Here is a 17,343-nt window from a genome sequence, read left to right on the forward strand (position 1 = left end):
TTGGTAATGGAAAGTATTTTAAAATACTGAAACAATTGAAAATACACTATGTGTTTTATAGTCATTTCATAATTTCTGTCTAGTTACTGACCCATTGATAGTACAAATACTATGAAGTGAATTATTTTTATTTATGTTTACCCTTAATTGTAGACTGTAAATTAATTATTGATCCCTGTTGAACACACTAACTAATACAGTGTTCAGTTCTTATCTACTCGTTCTTCAGGGCCTATCTTTATCCATTAATCAGTTAATAAACACATACTGGAGTATGCCCAGTGTAGTTTCCAGTGTGTTTGAGCAGCATAGTATTTATTCATAATATGTTTTCTAAGAGATATTATGAAAACTTTTTATAGAGCAAACCTGATTCTGAGATTTATTTTTCTGTTTAAATTCTAAACTGTCATATTGCCATCTTACTCGTTCTTATTTCATACACAAGAACCATTACTTCTGACCTTTGAAGGGAGAAAAAGCAGAAGTGATCACTGAGTGTGAATTTCTACTGTTTTTGGAATAGGAAATCTAAACCATAGAAATCTATTTCTACTTATGATTGTGAAATTTAGAAAGCAATGGAAAAGATATATTGTCAAACAGACACATTCTGATATCTTACCTTGGAAAAAGACAGAAAGCATCCTGAGTCATATAAAGGAGAGAAAGAGCACTAGTGTGACTGGCCATGGCAGGAAAATCTTTGAAAATAATATTTTTGTAGGTAGTAAGTCATACTCTCTGTCCTTGGGCACTATGCAGTAAGTGGAAGTAGATGATGTAAGATATAACTTTTTCTTATATAATATACCTTCACACTTCTTTTTATTAGCCTAACAGATCTTCTGTCTCTAGGCATTTTTGTTTTTCAGCCATCTCACTATTTTTCATCTTCGGAAATGACCCATTCATTACTTGCAGATGCATCTTGAAGGACAGGAAGACTTTGGATGGTGGAGATGCATCTTGAAGGATAGGTAGGGTTTGGATAGTAGACATAAAAGTAGGAGAGGGTGCTCCAGGGAATAGCATAGGCAAAGGCTAGTGATGGAAGGCATAATGTATATTCTTGAATCAGCAGATTGTGCTGGTATGCGTAGGGAAATCAATTTGGCATGATGTATTGAACCATATTGTTGAGGGCAAAGAACACTGCAAAATAAGGTGAACAGATTAGCAAGTAAAAGTGATATATTAGGACTTATTAGGAAGGAAATTGTCCAGAGAAAGCTGCACTGGAAGAGTGTCACTCTGCCAGCAGAGTGTAGCAAAACAAGGCTGTCAAGAGCTTATATCAACAGTCAGGGTGCTAGGTAGGGAGGTGATATGTGGATGAGAGAGACATTGCTGAGAGATCTCCGGAACTTGGGACCTGAAGGCACATGGAGGGACCCAGAGTCAACCAAGAGTGCAAAACTTTCAGCCTATCGCAGTTGTAAAGATGGAGAAAGTGGCAGAAATGGAGTCGAAAGCAGCTGTTGGTTGAGGTATAGGAATGAAGGGGAAAATGTTTAGTTGGGTTTGCCGTGTACTGACTTTGGATTGCCAATGGTGTGGTAGGCAGAATTATCTAGCCAGGAAGTTGGAAATCTGACATAGTAACTGAGACGAGGACATGGACCAAAATAAGGCAGGGCAGTCATCTGAATGGGACCACGAAGAGGGGAGTTATCTGGAAGGAGGCACGAACTTGTGTATAGGCTGGTACATAAACAGGGAAGAAAAGGTGTCACAATTAAGAGGCTGCCATCTGCCTCATCTCAAATGTTGAGTGGGCTGAGCAAAAGTTGGGACTGAAAAGAGGCCAGGAAAAGGTAATTAGGAAGTAACTGGTGACAGTCTAGCAACTTTTCGGTAGAAAGTCAGGACCTCGCTCAGACTGAGGAGTAGATAGCGTGAAGGCGGGGCAGCAGCTACTCGGTGAAAAGAAGATGGAATGGCTTGAGGCGAGGAGGTTGGAGGGGACATTGGGTGTTAGTATCTGAGGACCTACAGGCTGCATGTCCTTCAGCATCTAAGATTTCTGCTTCACACGTCACGACATGAGACACCGCAGATGGAGTGTTGATCTAAGAGACCGCTATTTATAAGGGTGTCGATTACTATTTCCAGTAATAAGGTAGCTGTTTCCAGCTAAGGGGAAGCCGGAGAAAGGCAGCAACCGGACCAACAGCCACCACTTCTCCCTGACCCCCTGGCTAGGACGATCTGCGCAGACGCGCAGGGAGGGCGCGGAAGTGCGGGCGGAAGTGGAGCCCGGAACGCTTTAGAGAAGGGACCTGCGCAGTAAACAGTGGGTCGACGCCTGTAGACCCGGCCCGAGGCCGCTGCGCAGCATGAACCGGTTCCAAGATGACTATGACCCCTACGCAGTTGAAGAGCCTAGCGACGAGGAGCCGGCTTTAAGCAGGTGGGCCCCTGCCCTGCCCTGCCCCGCCCCGGCCCCTGAGGCTCTGGACCTTAGCCACCTGCCTGCGCTGCGCCTGCCTGGCCTGTGGGGACCCTCGGCCCAGCGATTCCGGCGCCTTTCGCGCCCCGCTGTGGCCTGTGGGACGCTGAGGGGAGTTCTGGTGAGGTCTTGCAGCCATGGGGGAGGCGGGACCGACACCTGCGCTAGAAAGGGGGTTATTCTGGAATCACGTGTAAACTTTCAAAAGCCTTGAGATCTGATCCTACCTCTTCACCTTACTGTGACCGAAGGCAAGTCACTTTTTCTGTGTCTCGTCTATAAAAGAGGAAATATCATATAAGTATGTTGTAAGGCTCGTGGCAGCTAACGTGAAGTGACCGTCTTGAAGATTAATATGGCATAAACAGAAATAAGGGAATATTTAAGACTTTTTGAGCACTTACTATATGCTTGCTCTGGGCTACAGAGGTCAACCATAAGATTTTTGCCTTCTACGGCTTACAATACAGTAGGAGAAATAAGATATATATCTAGGAAAGTGTATATTGGTAAGTATATGTATCTCGGAAGGGCGTCACCTGAGATAGACACAGATGAAGTTACGTGGAAATATCCAAAAGGGAAACAGTTATGTTGGCAAGAGAGTTCCAGGCAATTTTAGCCATTTTTAAAGCTGTCAGCAGATCCCGCTTATAAACCTTAAAACATTCTGCCCTACTGAGCTTTTTGTAAAACTCTTACCTTCCCTCACGATGTTTCCTTACATCCTGGGGAGAGGTTGTAGGCATGGAGACCAGAGGGCTGTGAAGATCTCTGTTGTGGGAAGTGAGGATGGATTTCAAGATTCCCTGTGAAAAGGAGTTTCACTTAATGCGTCAGGTCTGTGAAAGGAGGTATATGTAGGCCTCAGTTAGTAATTCAGTTTGATTGAAATAGAACTTTGTTTCCTGGACTTGAGTTATTTTGCCAGCACCATCTTCCTATTCACCTGTGTTGTTTATTTACTATTTTTCTTTAAATCAACTTACATTTTTGTAGTTAAATTTCTTAAAGGAAGCTTTATAACGTTGTGACAGTTGCCACTGGTAAAGTAACTAAAAAGAAATCCTATGAAAACAAAATAATGTTATTTGATGTATTACCTGCTCAAGGCTCTGAGTCTAATGCTTATTTAAAAAAAGGAGATTAGTGTTAGGTGTTTAAAGGGTGTCAGTCGAATTTGATTTTACCCCTCTTATAAGCTAATATTTTATAGCCTGTTACTGTTTCGTGGAAGCTGGCAGAAGATCTGATACTCCTGGGTCAGAGACAACTCAGCACAGCAGGCAGCATGAACATTATGTTTGTATTGATCACTCTTACTTCCCAGCTTCTGCAGGGGTTACACAGAGAGAGACCCATATGGATGCTACACATTCAGTGGGTTGGCATGGTGACTGAGGACAGCTTGAGCTTGGAGAATCTACCTCTTTTATAGCAGGCAGTAAATAAATACACCTGTTCTTTGTCCTGGAAAGAGACATTACCTCATCCCTCAAGGGTATTTTTACTGCAAACACAACCCTGAGAAATGGCCTAGGTAAAGAGTGGTAAGAACTTCGCATACTGAACAAGAATATCCAGGGTCCATGACTTCTCTTGAAATAATTGCAAGGACTGAAGAAATTTGCAAAAGGAATACTTCTCTTGCTTTGTGAGTCAGTGTTCTTTTTTTTTTTTTTTAAATTAAACTTTTTATTTTGAGGTAGATTCACATGCAGTTGTAAGAAATAATAGATTCTTTGTCCTTTTTACCCAGTTCCCCCAATGTTAACATATCGAAAACTGTACTATGATATCGTAACTGGGATATTTACAGTAATACAGTCAAGATACAGAACATTTTCATCACCACAAAGATCTCTTATATTCCCCACTTCCTTCCTCCATGCTCTACTTAACCTCTGGAAACCACTAATCTTGTTTTCCATTTCTATAGTTTTATCATTTTCAATAAATTTGTAAGTGAAATCATGCAGTATGTATGATTTTGGGGATTGGCATTTTTCACTCATAATTCTCAGGGGATTCATTCATGTTGTAGACATCAATAGTTCATTCCTTTTTTTTTTTTTTTTTGCTGAGCAGTATTCTGTGGTTAACCATTCACTCATTGAAGAGCATCTGATTGTTTCCAGTTTTGACTATTGTGAATAAAACTATACATGGATAGGTTTTTTGTGTGCATATAAGTTTTTATTTCCCTGGGATAAATGCCCAGGAATTCCATTGTTGGATTGTATGGTAATTGCATGTTTAGTTTTATAAGAAACTGTCAAGCTGTTTTCCATAGTGGCTGTACCATTTTACATTCCCACCAGCAATGGCTTCAGCGTTATTTAATGGACTGTCGTCTATCCTGCTATTCTTTAAAATAACCTCCTATATCACGCACTTTGGAAACACTATAATACAGATTAGATCAGAGTGTCTCAGCCTCAGCATTACTGACATCTTGGGTCAGACGATTCTCTGTTCTGAAGGGCTGTCCTGTGCATTGTGGGATGTTTAGCAGCACCTCTGGCCTCTACTCACTAGATGCCAAGTATCCCCTTTTCCTGCCTTCTAGTTGTGACAGTAAAAAATGTCTCTAGTAATGCTAAATGTTCCTTGAGGGACAAAATTACCCCAAATTGAAGACCAGTAAGGTAGTTCAAGGTTGAAAAGATAAGTGAAACCAGATTGTGGAAGGTTGTTTTGAATGCTGTGCTCAGCGATTTGGCGATGGACAGTTTATTTCAGAGCCGGGTATTAATGTTATGAGAGTTCTTTAGGAATAACATTTTGCCTGCAGGGTTCGGGGTGGAATGAAACAGAAGAGTTTGGAGACCTGAACATCCTTAGGATATGGTGTAAATTTAAGAGGATCCGAGTAAAAATAGTGATAATAGAGAAAGAAGAAGCATGTTGGTCAGGGTGAAGAATATTGCTATTGATGGGGAAACCCAGGCACAGAAGGCCAAGTAAATTGGTAGAAGTTATGCAGGAGAATTTGGACTATAATTAAGCTTTCTCTCTGTAGTTCTCTTTAGCTCTCTTCAGCATTGTGCCTTTTAAACTATAATATTTAATTACTATCTGTTAACATTTTGTGTGGGTATATAACTGATATATTAGTTAAATATATTAGGTTTTATTTAATTGTCAGGAGTTTTAAAAAACTCTCAGTTCTGTGGAATCAACTACATTGCTGATGGAATTATGAATTGGCGCAATACGTGTGGAAAGCATTGTGATAATTCAAGAAGTCAGAAAGATATTTGTAGCTAATTCTAGATATCTATCCTAAGGAAATAAACAAACAAAATTACATATACAGAGATGTTAATTGTATTGTTTAATAGCAAAGAGCTAGAAATAAATGTACAGCATCTATAAGAGGAAATTTTTTGCAGACATTAAAATACATATTTGGAAATATTCAGAAATGGTTTATCTGTTAAGTGAGAATAGCTCTAATAAATCATATGCAGCTAACTAAAACTTAAAATTGTTGGGCAGTGAGATAATGGAAGTTATAAGTTATTTTAATTCTTTAATATTCACATTCTTTATGATTTAAATGTATACCAGTTCTGAAGATGAAGTGGATGTACTTTTACATGGAACTCCCGACCAAAAACGCAAACTCATCAGAGAATGTCTTACTGGAGAAAGTGAATCATCTAGTGAAGATGAATTTGAAAAAGAAATGGAAGCCGAATTAAATTCCACCATTAAAACAATGGAGGACAAGTTATCTTCTCTTGAAACAGGTAAACTTTTAGTTAGATTTTCATATAGATATTTTTTAAAGCTCCATATGTACAAGAACCTTATTTGTGCTCTCTTGTGTCTCCAGGACTTTCAGTAGGTGCTAACTAAATATTTACTGTGCGAATGAATAAATGTATTTGACAACCTGAGCATAGTTTTTTCTTTGATGACTGGTGAAGAAGTGTCTCCTGTATTGTTGGAAAGAAATTATTTAGTAATGTTTTCTTGCATGATTTCCTTCTGTAACTTTTATCTCAGGATTAAAAAAAAAAGACAGGCTTAAAGAAGTATTTTTAGAGTTATATAGTACTGATATGGCAGATTGATCTGTCATCACAAATTCCTGTCTCATTTTAATAAGTAATGAAACATTTCATTTTGATACTTAGTGTTTATGTAAAATAAACCTGACCTGAAAACTGATTTGCGAAAGTAGGACTCTTCGCCATTGGTTTCCATGTCGATATGCCAAGTATTAACTGTTAAGAACAAAAGCATGTATCATAATAATAAAGTCAAAAGTGGATATTAATTAAGAGGAAAAATTAGGGATGCAGGCATATGATGACATAAGTATAGGTAATGTCATGGCACCAGGCATAACTGCAGAGGGGAAAATGTGTCCTTGACTCATTTTCCCTGCCTTTTTGTAGGGCTCTTATTCTCTTTTCCTTAAAGTTTCTTTAAAATGAGATGTTTATTCTTTGTTCTCCACAATATACTTCATGGCTAAAAGGTAGAGATACATTTGCTGGCAACCTGAAAATACAGCTGTTTTGTTTAATTAGATTTATGGGTAGGGAGGCAAAAATAATTTTGTGATTTGGAACATTTACCCAAGGAGGGCAGTTCTTTGTAATTGCACAGGGCACATATCCAGCAAGTCAATAATGTGGAACTGTTTTTCCATTCAAATGACATGGGAAATGAGTTGATAAATTATTTGAGTAATGGAAGAATATATGGAGTTTTTTTCTTGTCAGTTATGGATGGTTTAGTCTGTGTATTTCCGTTATGATTTGAACAGGGTCTTCCTCAGGAAATGGGAAAGTTGCAACAGCTGTGACAAAGTACTATGATGATATATATTTTGATTCTGATTCCGAGGATGAAGACAAAGCAGGTAAGTAAAATGCTTACCAGGTTTAGCTGTTAATATTCTATGAAAAATTATTTGATATTAGGATTTCTCTCTTAATTTGATCTTTTAAAAAATGGCAGGCTGTTGATGTGAAAACAAAGGCAGGATCGATGAATAAGGAAAGATGTGTATAAAATTTATCAAATTGTAATGTACATTTAACATTTATATAACCTTGTATGCCAATTTTACCACAAGGAAAAAAAAAAAGAACAGATGAGCATGCGCACATATGAGGACGTGGGACCACCAGTGGCGTTGCATAGGCACACCTGGAGAGAGGAGGAATAATAAGTCCTGACTCAGTACCTCCTTTCTCTGGGCTCTTGGCCCACCTCTTCCTTTAGTTTCCTTAGTTCAGCAGTATTTGCTTTCACACCTGCAAATAGTTTCTATATTTTTACCCTCTTGAAGGATTTTCCCTAAGTCCTTGCTTTTTTTAAAAATCAGCCCCTCTGTTCTTTGGAATTTATTTATTTATTTACCCATCCCTCTTTAATCCCCCCTCACCCCTCCACTTCTACCCCTGAGCTATGGATGTTGCCATTTCCCCTTGAGAACTGGATCTCTGAAGGCAGGGCGTCTCCCACATGCTCACAACATGCACCCAGGGCCTGGTGCACCCAGGGCCTGGTCTGTGGCTCCACCTGGGGCGTGAAACCAGGACCTTCTGCATGTAAAGCAGATGTGCTAACCACTACACTATGGAGCCACCCCTGGAATTTATTTTGCATAAAATTTGAGCAAAGTTGAACATAATGACAAGATCTAAAACTAATTTAATTGTAGCAATAATTACACTGCACTACACAAATAACAGATTTATATGGTAAAGAAATAACTTTATATTTTTATATCTGTTACGTAAATATTGACCTGCTCAAGTGCATTTTAAATGTCCAGTGTATGTGGATGACCGTAGTTTTTTTCCATTTGTTTTTGAAATATTTTTCTTCTGATTTCAGTAGCATTTTCTATATGGGAACTTGTAGAGAATTTAGGCATCAATAATAGTTACTATTCTTGGTTTGTTCTGAGTGGCGTTTTTGGACCCTGAATTTTCATTATTTAAGCTCTTATGATACCAGTTTTCAGTGAAGTGACAGTTTTTACTTCCTCTGTCATTCTTCATTTTAATGCCTCGTTAATTGGACAGGAAATTTACTTAGAGGAATAAACATTTTTTTTAGGAAAATATAAATAAAAATGGGATTCTTTATTCTGTATTAAAGAGGTGTGAACTTTATACATGATACGTAGCCATATCCTTAACATTTTCAAAATTAGCACAGGTAACCAAGAAAAAAAAGAAGAAACGACACAGGATTCCAACAAATGATGAATTACTATATGATCCTGAAAAAGATAACAGAGATCAGGCCTGGGTTGATGCACGGAGAAGAGGGTAAGAACTTTAACGTATAGAATCTTTAGAGAAAATGATTAAAAGATGATTTTCACTACATTCACATTTTGAATGTATGTGTATATGTTTATATAGACATACATAAAGAAATTTGAAAAAAAACTGCTTAGTTTATTTTGAAAATAACCAGCAAATTCCCGTCAGTTTTTTTTTTTAAACTGTTGAATTCAAACTTTCAGTAGTCTGCACATTCAAGAAATAAAACTGAATTTTTTTTCAAATAGACACAACTTAAAACTAGTTGGAAATTAAGAATTTATGTGGCTGAAGAGTAGATGTTATGTTTTGCATCTGAATCGTTCTTTTTAATTATTTACAGATTGGATTTTAAAACATTGAGATGAAATTCATATTACAGAATTAGCCATTTTTAAGTGAATAATTCAGTGGCATGTAGTATAATTACAGTGTTGTGTGACCATAACTTCTACTTAATTTCAAACTATTTTCATCATCCCAAGAGGAAACGTCATACGCATTTTCAAATTTGAGTTTATGAAGGCCAATATGTCATTAAACTAAAAGCTAGGCAACTTACCGCTATTACCCTGTGCTTCCCTAGCCTGGCTATGCTTTAGAGTCGCCTGGGGAGAATGAAAGGCAAACCCTTGAGTCCTACTCTAGAGGGAATGTGATTGAGCTAAGGCGAAGTCTAGGAATCTATATTTTTTAAGTCCAGAGGGATTTTGACATTGTGTGAGTCTTTATACACCACCTTTTAGCCTCTACTCTCACTTTGTCCTCTTTTCTTCTCCCAGTTTAACCACTTCCTTCAACTGTCCCTTGCATTTGTTTAATGAATACTTTTTGATAACCCACAGTGTGGAATGAACATTTTAAGTGCAATGAGTGATATTGAGATAGTCATGGAGCTGACAGTCTAGCTCCTGATTCAGGTGACAGAATTTGTCGGTGAGGTAAGATGGAATATACTTGCATCGTTATATAATTTTGAGAAGAAATAACATTTTATTGACTTATTCACATTTCTGCATCAAGCAGTAGTTGCTTTTTAAGACCACAGAAATCAGCCTCAACTAATGAATTCACTACATTTTAAGCACCACGAGGATAGTGATCTTCAATGCTGTATCCCAAGTATCTTGTAGTGAGTATCTATTGAAAGAATGAATAAGTTACTTTCTTGGGGTTTGGTTTTTGAAATTTGCTAAACATAAGAGGTATTTAATAACAATTATAAAATTCGTACCACATGTTTTAAGTATTTTTCTACACAAACATTTAAAGAGTTCATAAAGTAATGCCAAAAGATTTGCCTTTTGTTGTTCAGTTTTCAGGAGTTTACTGAAAGCCCCTTTTAGGAATATATACTTTTATAGTATAATACCTTCATAAGTAGATTTTTGCTTTATTCTGTCAGTTAGCAAATATTTATTGAGCACTTACTGTATGCCAGACACTGTCTTGACTCTTGAAATACAACAAGAAAGAGAACAAAAATCCTTAGGTAGTTAGAACCTACATGTTTGCTTTTTAAATGTAGCTTTACTGTTTTTTATTTTATTTTATTTTTTTAAGTTAAGAGACCTTATTTTTTAGACTAGTTTCAGATTTATGGAAAAATATAGCCAATAATACAGAAGGTTCCCATGTACCCCACCCCCAATGTCAACATCACCACCACCACCACACACACAGTTTCTCTTATTATTAATGTTTTATATTCATATTTTTATAATTAATGAACTAGTATTGATATATTAGTATTACCAAAGTTTATACTTAATTAAGATTTTCTTAGTTTTTAACTAATGATCATTTTCTATTTCTAGAGCCCATCCAGGATACCATGTTATATTTAGTTGTCATGTCTCCTTAGGCTCTTACTGGCTATGACAGTTCCTCTGACTTTCCTTGCTTATGATAACCATAATAGTTTTGAGGAGCTGTCCTGTACTGGTCAGGTACAGTCGTGCACTGCTTAACAGTGGGGTTGTGTTCTGAGAAATCCGTCATTAAGTGATTCACTGTAGTGCGAACATCATAGAGTACACTTACATACACCTCGATGGTACAGCCTACTACACACCGAGGCTGTCTGATAGAAGCTATTGCTTCTAGGCTGTAAACCTATAAAGCACATTACTATACTGAGTACCGTAAGCAATTATAATGCTATAGTAAGTATTCATGTATCTGAACGTATCTTAATATAGAAAAGATACAGTAAAAATATATAAAAGGGAAAAAAATGGTGCACTTGTATAGGGTGTGTATGGGGCTTGCAGGACTGGAGGTTGCTCTGGCTGAGTCAGTAATTGAGTAGTGAGTGAATGTGGAGATGTAGGACATTGCTGCATACACACACTACTGGAGACTTTATAAACACTATACAGAAGGCTACACTAAGTTATAAAACAATATGAGATTAAATCACACATGAGAAAATGATGCAGTAAGAGACTTAGTAAACTTGATATGTGTGAGGCTGTTCCTGGCATAACACAGCACGTTATTTTACAGCAAACTTTTTATAAATAGAGTGTACTCTAAAATATGAAAAGTAGATAGAGTAAATACATAACCCAATAACATAGTTATTTATTATAATTATCAAGTATCATATACTGTAATAATTGTGCATGCTATCCTCTTATATGATTGGCAATGCAGTAGGTTTGTTTATACCAGCATCACCACAAATATGTGAGTAATGCATTGCTCTACAATGTAACCACACCTGCGACTTCACTAGGCTATAGGAATTTTTCAGCTCCATTATAATCTTACAGGAAGGACTACCATTTGTATATGCTGTCTGTCATTGACCGAAGTATCGTTATGCAGTGCATGACTGTATATTGTAGGAGGTGCCATTTATTTGGAAATTGTCTGATGTTTTTCTTATGATTAGACTGGGATTATAGGTTTTTGGGAGGAAGACCGAAGAGGCAAAGTGCCATTTTCATCACATCATGCCAAGGGCACAACCACATACCATCAGCATGATTTACTACTATTAATGTTTACTTCGATCACCATGGTGAGGTGGTATTTGTCCGGTTTCTCTAAACTCAGTCTTTTTCCTTTCCCCCACCCCTCCTTTCCATACTGTACTTTTTGGAAGGAAGTCATTACGTGCAGCCCAGACTTAAGGAGTCGGGTGTTAAGAGGGGAGAGTATCTTCGTAAATTATTTGTAATTCTTCGGAAGTGGAGATTTATTTATTCTCCCCCATTTATGTATTTATTCAGTCATTTATATCACCATGGACTCATGAGTATTTATTTATACTTTGGGTTATAATCCAATATTATTTTATTTTGTTGCTCTAATTGTTTAGGCTTTGGCCACTAGGAGTGCTCCTGTGCCCCTTTGACATACCTACTGCATTGGTGTTTTTTTTTTTTTTTTTTTTTTTTTTTTTTAGCACTTTCTTACTTTCTGGCACTACAAGATACTCTAGGTTCATCTTGTATGTCCTATTCCTAGAATCGACTATTTTTCTAAGGATTATTGGTTACTTTCATTGGAGAGTAGCATTAGAAATCAGGATCCGGCTTTAATGTGCCTGCTCCCCTTTCTTTATTTGTTCTAGCTACCATGGTTTTGGAATACAGAGGCCACATCAGCAACAACAGCCAGTTCCAAATAGTGATGCTGTCTTGAATTGCCCTGCCTGCATGACCACACTGTGTCTTGATTGCCAAAGGTAACAGATAAAGGGTAACAATGTACACAAAACAAGCAAGCAAAAAACCCCAACTTGGTGGGTCTTTTTTAAAATCAAAAGTAGACCTTTGAGGTACTTAGGAATTCTGATAAGGTTCTGTCCTCATATATCCATGGTGCTACCCGGCTGATCTTTTTATAAATAATTTTGTTTATACACAGTTCTGCCACAAGTAGTTTAAAATAAAGCACTTGCCAGTACTGACAAGGATTCAGTGAAACTGCATACATGTTGCGGAATGATATATTCTCTCAGATACACTTTATTTATTGTGATAAAATATATGTAACAAAAGTTACTATGTTAACCATTTTTTAAAATTTGCTATCTTAAGACTTTCATTTGAATATTCAATTTATTGCCAACTAGACCATTTAACCATTTAAAAAAGTCTTTTCCCAGCTTTATTGAAATGTGATTGACATATAATATTGTGTAAGTTTAAGGCGTACAGTGTGATGATATATGAATATATTTCAAAATGGTTACCACAGTAAGGTTAGTTAATACATCCATCACCTCACCTCACACAGTTACCTTTCTTCCCCAGCTTTATTAAAGTATAATAGACAATTAGTTGCTCATGTGTACATTGTATAGTTCAATGAGTTTTTTTCAAATATAGTTGGCATACAATAATTTATTAGTTTCAGTTGTACAGCATAGTGATTAGAGATCTATATAACTCTTGAAGTGGTCACTCTACGGTCATATCCAAAAAATCATTGCCAAGATCATTGTCAAAGAGTTTTTCTCCTATATTTTCTTCCAGGAGTTTTACAATTCAGGTCTTACATTTAAGTCTCTAATCCATTTAAAGTTAATTTTTGTGAGCAGTAGATGATAGGGGTCCAGTTTCATTCTTTTGCAAGTAAATATCCAGAGACTCTTTTTCCCATTAAATTTTCTTGGTTTTATTGTCAAATATTAGTTGACATTATATGTGTGGGTTTATTTCTGGGCTATTGATTCTCTTCCATTGATCTGTGAATCTGTTTTTATGCCAATCCCATACTGTTTTGATTACTACAGCTTTGTATTATAGTTTGAAATCAGGAAGTGTGATGCGTCCAGCTTTGCTCTTCTTTCTCAAGATTGCTTTGGCTATTTGGGTTTTTTTGTGGTTCCATACAAATTTTAATATATATTTTTTCTATTTCTATGAAAAACTTTATTGGAATTTTGATAGTGATTACAATGACTCTGTAGATGGCTTTGGGTAGTATGGACATTTTAACAATATTTGTTCTTTTGATCCATGAACGTAGGATATCTTTCCATTTATTTGTTTTTTTCTTCAGTTTTTTTTTTTTTCATCATTGTCTTATAGTTTTCAGTGTTACAGATCTTTCACCTCCTTGGCTTAATTTGTTCCTAAATATTTTATTATTTTTGCTGCTACTGTGAATAGGGTAGAAATTTTTTAAATTTCTTTTTCAGATAGTTGTTGGTGTATATAAACGCAACTGATTTTTATATATTGATTTTGTATTCTGCAACTTTTCTGAACTTGTTTATTCTAACTTTTTTTTGGTGGAGTCTTTTGAGTTTTACATACATAAGGTGATGTCATCTGAAAACAAAGACAGTTTTACATGTTCCTTTCTTATTTTGAAGCCTTTTCTTTCTTTTTCTTGCCTGATTGCTCTGGCTAGGACTTCAGTACCATGTTGGATAGAAGCGGTGACAGTGGGCACTCTTATTTCCTATTTTAGCCATTTGTAAAATTCAGTGACATGAACTGCATTCACAATATTTTGCAGTCATCACCACTATCCATTTCCAGAACTTTTTCCTCATTCCAAACAGAAACTGTACCTATCGGACAGTAATTCCCCATTTTCCACCCCCAAACACCCCAGCTTCTGGTAATTTCTATTCTACTTTCCTTTTCGGATTGTTCATTGCTAGTATACAGAAATGCAACAGATTTTGGGGTATCGATTGTGTATCCTGCAACTCTGTTAAATTAGTTTGTTAGCACTAGTTTTTTTTTTTGTTTTTGTTTTTGGTGTCATTTTTAGAGTTTTCTACTTATAAGATCATGTCATCTGTGAATAAAGATAATTTTACTTTTTCCTTTCCACTTTGGATGCCTTTTATATATTTCTTTCTTACATGATTGCTCTGATTAGATCTCCCAGTACTATGTTGAATAGAAGTGGTGACAGCAGACATTTTTGTCTTTTTCTGGAACCTGGAAGAAAAGTTTTCAGTCTTTTATCATTGAGTACGATGTTAGCTATTACACGTTTTTTATATATGGCATTTATTAATATTGAAGAAGCTTGCTTTTATTCCTACCTTAGTGGGCATGTTTATTACGAAAACATGTTGAATTTTGTCACATTCTTTTTCTGTACCAACTGAGATGATCATGTGTTTGCTTTTTTTTTTTTTTATCATTTCATTAATCCAAATATAATCATCCCTTAGTATTGAGAGGGATTCGTTCCAGGACACACTCACTGTCTTCTGGTGGATACCAAAATGTTCAAGTCTCTTTTATTATAAAATGTCATAGAACGGTACATAAGTCGGCCCTCGGCATTTATGGATTCCCAACTGCAGATTGGAAATACTCCATCTATGACTGGTTGAATCTATGGATGTGGAACCTGTGGATACTGAGGGCTGACAGTATACTCTGGACATTTTTCTTTTCCTTTTTTTCCTTTTTCTGGTGTCCTTATAAATGGCTAGCTTAGTTCATGTTTTGGATCAAATTAACTGAAACTAGTGACACTGTAGTGGTGGATTTGTTTTAGGAGCTAGTGAGTAGCTAGCTGTAGATTATTCTTATTTGTTAACTTGAGGTTCTGATCTGCAACAATTAATTTTTATACTTTCCATGTGAACTCTTAAACTTTTTGTATAGAAATTGACACCTAGAATGTGTTTATTGAATGAAGAAAAAGTAAAATGTCTTTGTATTTAAGTTACTTCTCTTTCAAATTAAACTATATTACAGGGTTCTTATGCTCAAAAGAAGTTGCTTTATAATCTAAGAGTAGAAATTGGCCTTAGTAAAAATTGTGTTACATATTAACACAGGATTCTAATGCAATAGAGTGTGAATGAAATTTTTATAGTCTTACTTGGAGAAGCACCAGTTTGCACAGTCAAAATTGCTAGTGATGATGGTGGTGGAGATAAACCGATGAGGGCATAACTAGAGTTCACTGTTTTTAGCCGGATAAATATTTCTGTCACATGAGGTTTAAAGGGAAAAAAAGAAAAGCAATTTATTAAGTAGGAAAAGAACTAGGGGAATATTAAGTATATGAGGAGAACAAAGGAAGCATTATCTATTCTTTAGACTGCGGGAGTAAAGCTAAGAGTGGACATTATAAAGTCAGAAGCTCCTTAAGCTTTTAAAACTAGAGCTTTTACTAAAATGGTGACCAGAATTGCACCACCTGTATTGAGAGGAGCAGAGTCTCAGGTCACAACAGAAAAATGTGCAAAGATTATTTAAACATTACTTCTCAAGTTTTCTACAACTTTTCCTGTCTTTCTGATTTTGAAAAACAAAGTTTTTTTCTGAGATAAAGGTTAATTTTAAAGCAGGAGCAAGGAATATATTCATTCTTTATACTATTATTTGTTACCAAGTTCCTTTCTATTCTTAAAATAATATTTCTTTAAATTTCCCATTTTTTCGCATGTCTTTACTTTGGTTGGTATTTCAGTAAGATTTTGGTGTTCTCAAATTTTATCTAAATAGATAACTATTAAAATGGAACATAAATCCAAGTTCTTCATTTCATTTTCCTCTTAGGCATGAATCATACAAAACTCAATATAGAGCCATGTTTGTGATGAATTGTTCTGTCAATAAAGAGGAGATTTTAAGATACAAAACTCCAGAGAACAGGAAGAAGAGGCGAGGCCGGAAGAAGATGCGGTCTGACTGTGAGGATGCTGCAGAGCAGGCAGAGACAGAAGTGGAAGAAGTCTATCACCCCGTTATGTGCACCGAATGTTCCACCGAAGTGGCAGTCTATGACAAGGATGAAGTCTTTCATTTTTTCAATGTTTTAGCAAGCCATTCCTAAATAGCTAAGTTGGCACTTAATTGCCCAATGTTGTATATAAAGCAGATATGGACAGTTATTTTCCTCCTGCCTACTCATATCAAGTGATATTATGAGTTGTTATTTGAAGAAGCAGTGTTTCATCTTTATCTTTTTGAACGAGAATGGTTATCAACATTCATTCCTCCCCCTTTAAAAAAATTTCCCCAAGCTCTGATGATACTGATTGTTCATTCCCTTTTTGATGGACTTTGGAAACTTGGGGCTTTTTATTTATTAAAGCTCTTTAGAATTAAAATGTCCTGGGATTGTAAGTAATCTTCATTCTGAGTGTTATTTTTATTTTTTATTTTAGACATACTCTTGGTGTGATTAAACTAGAAAGGATTCTTTGACTTCTATCCATATCGTTTGTGCTAAGAAGTATTTTTATTTCCCTTCTACCACATAGGATGGAGTGACAGTATTTAGCAATTGTTACAATGGCATGGAGTTAGTCTTCAGGTGCCTTGAGTAATTAACACAGGCCTTTCCTTGAAAGGATTATACTTTCCAGTATTCTAAACTTTATGAATTAATATAGTAAAATAGAAATTTGTAGTGAGGAAGAGCAACTTCATCCTCCAGCCTTACTCCTGTTGCTGCCCCTTGTGTCTACTATTCTGGAATTTCTGTTGCCAGCAACCAAGGTATGCTTTTTTTTTTTTTTTTTTTTTTTTTTGCTATTAACATAAAAATCATTAGTGGCAGCTTGGAGGAAATTACATTGTAGGTATCTGTACATTTTGACTTTTTAAAAGAATGTTATGATTGAAATGTTTCCAAAAACAACATTGT

The 17,343-nt window shown here is 36.1% G+C and overlaps 1 protein-coding gene across 3 annotated transcripts; it reads left to right on the forward strand.

Moving 5' to 3' along the window:
* The first annotated feature begins 2,256 nt into the window (after positions 1-2,256).
* On the forward strand, positions 2,257-16,824 carry LOC107512768 (E2F associated phosphoprotein). Of its 3 annotated transcripts, none has more exons than XM_016148630.2 (6): positions 2,257-2,413; positions 6,026-6,207; positions 7,236-7,331; positions 8,637-8,754; positions 12,335-12,448; positions 16,251-16,824. In XM_016148630.2, the coding sequence occupies exons 1-6, from the start codon at positions 2,340-2,342 to the stop codon at positions 16,525-16,527; spliced, it is 861 nt and encodes a 286-aa protein (XP_016004116.1). In that variant the 5' UTR covers positions 2,257-2,339; the 3' UTR covers positions 16,528-16,824. The 3 variants fall into 3 exon arrangements, with proteins under 3 accessions (XP_016004116.1, XP_016004128.1, XP_016004121.1); XM_016148635.2 differs by lacking the exon at positions 2,257-2,413 and adding an exon at positions 2,453-4,106; XM_016148642.2 differs by lacking the exons at positions 8,637-8,754; positions 16,251-16,824 and having other exon boundaries at positions 12,335-12,405.
* Positions 16,825-17,343: the final 519 nt, after the last annotated feature.

Source organism: Rousettus aegyptiacus, unplaced genomic scaffold, assembly GCF_014176215.1.
Source record: "Rousettus aegyptiacus isolate mRouAeg1 unplaced genomic scaffold, mRouAeg1.p scaffold_m13_p_3, whole genome shotgun sequence".
Lineage (NCBI taxonomy): Eukaryota > Metazoa > Chordata > Mammalia > Chiroptera > Pteropodidae > Rousettus > Rousettus aegyptiacus.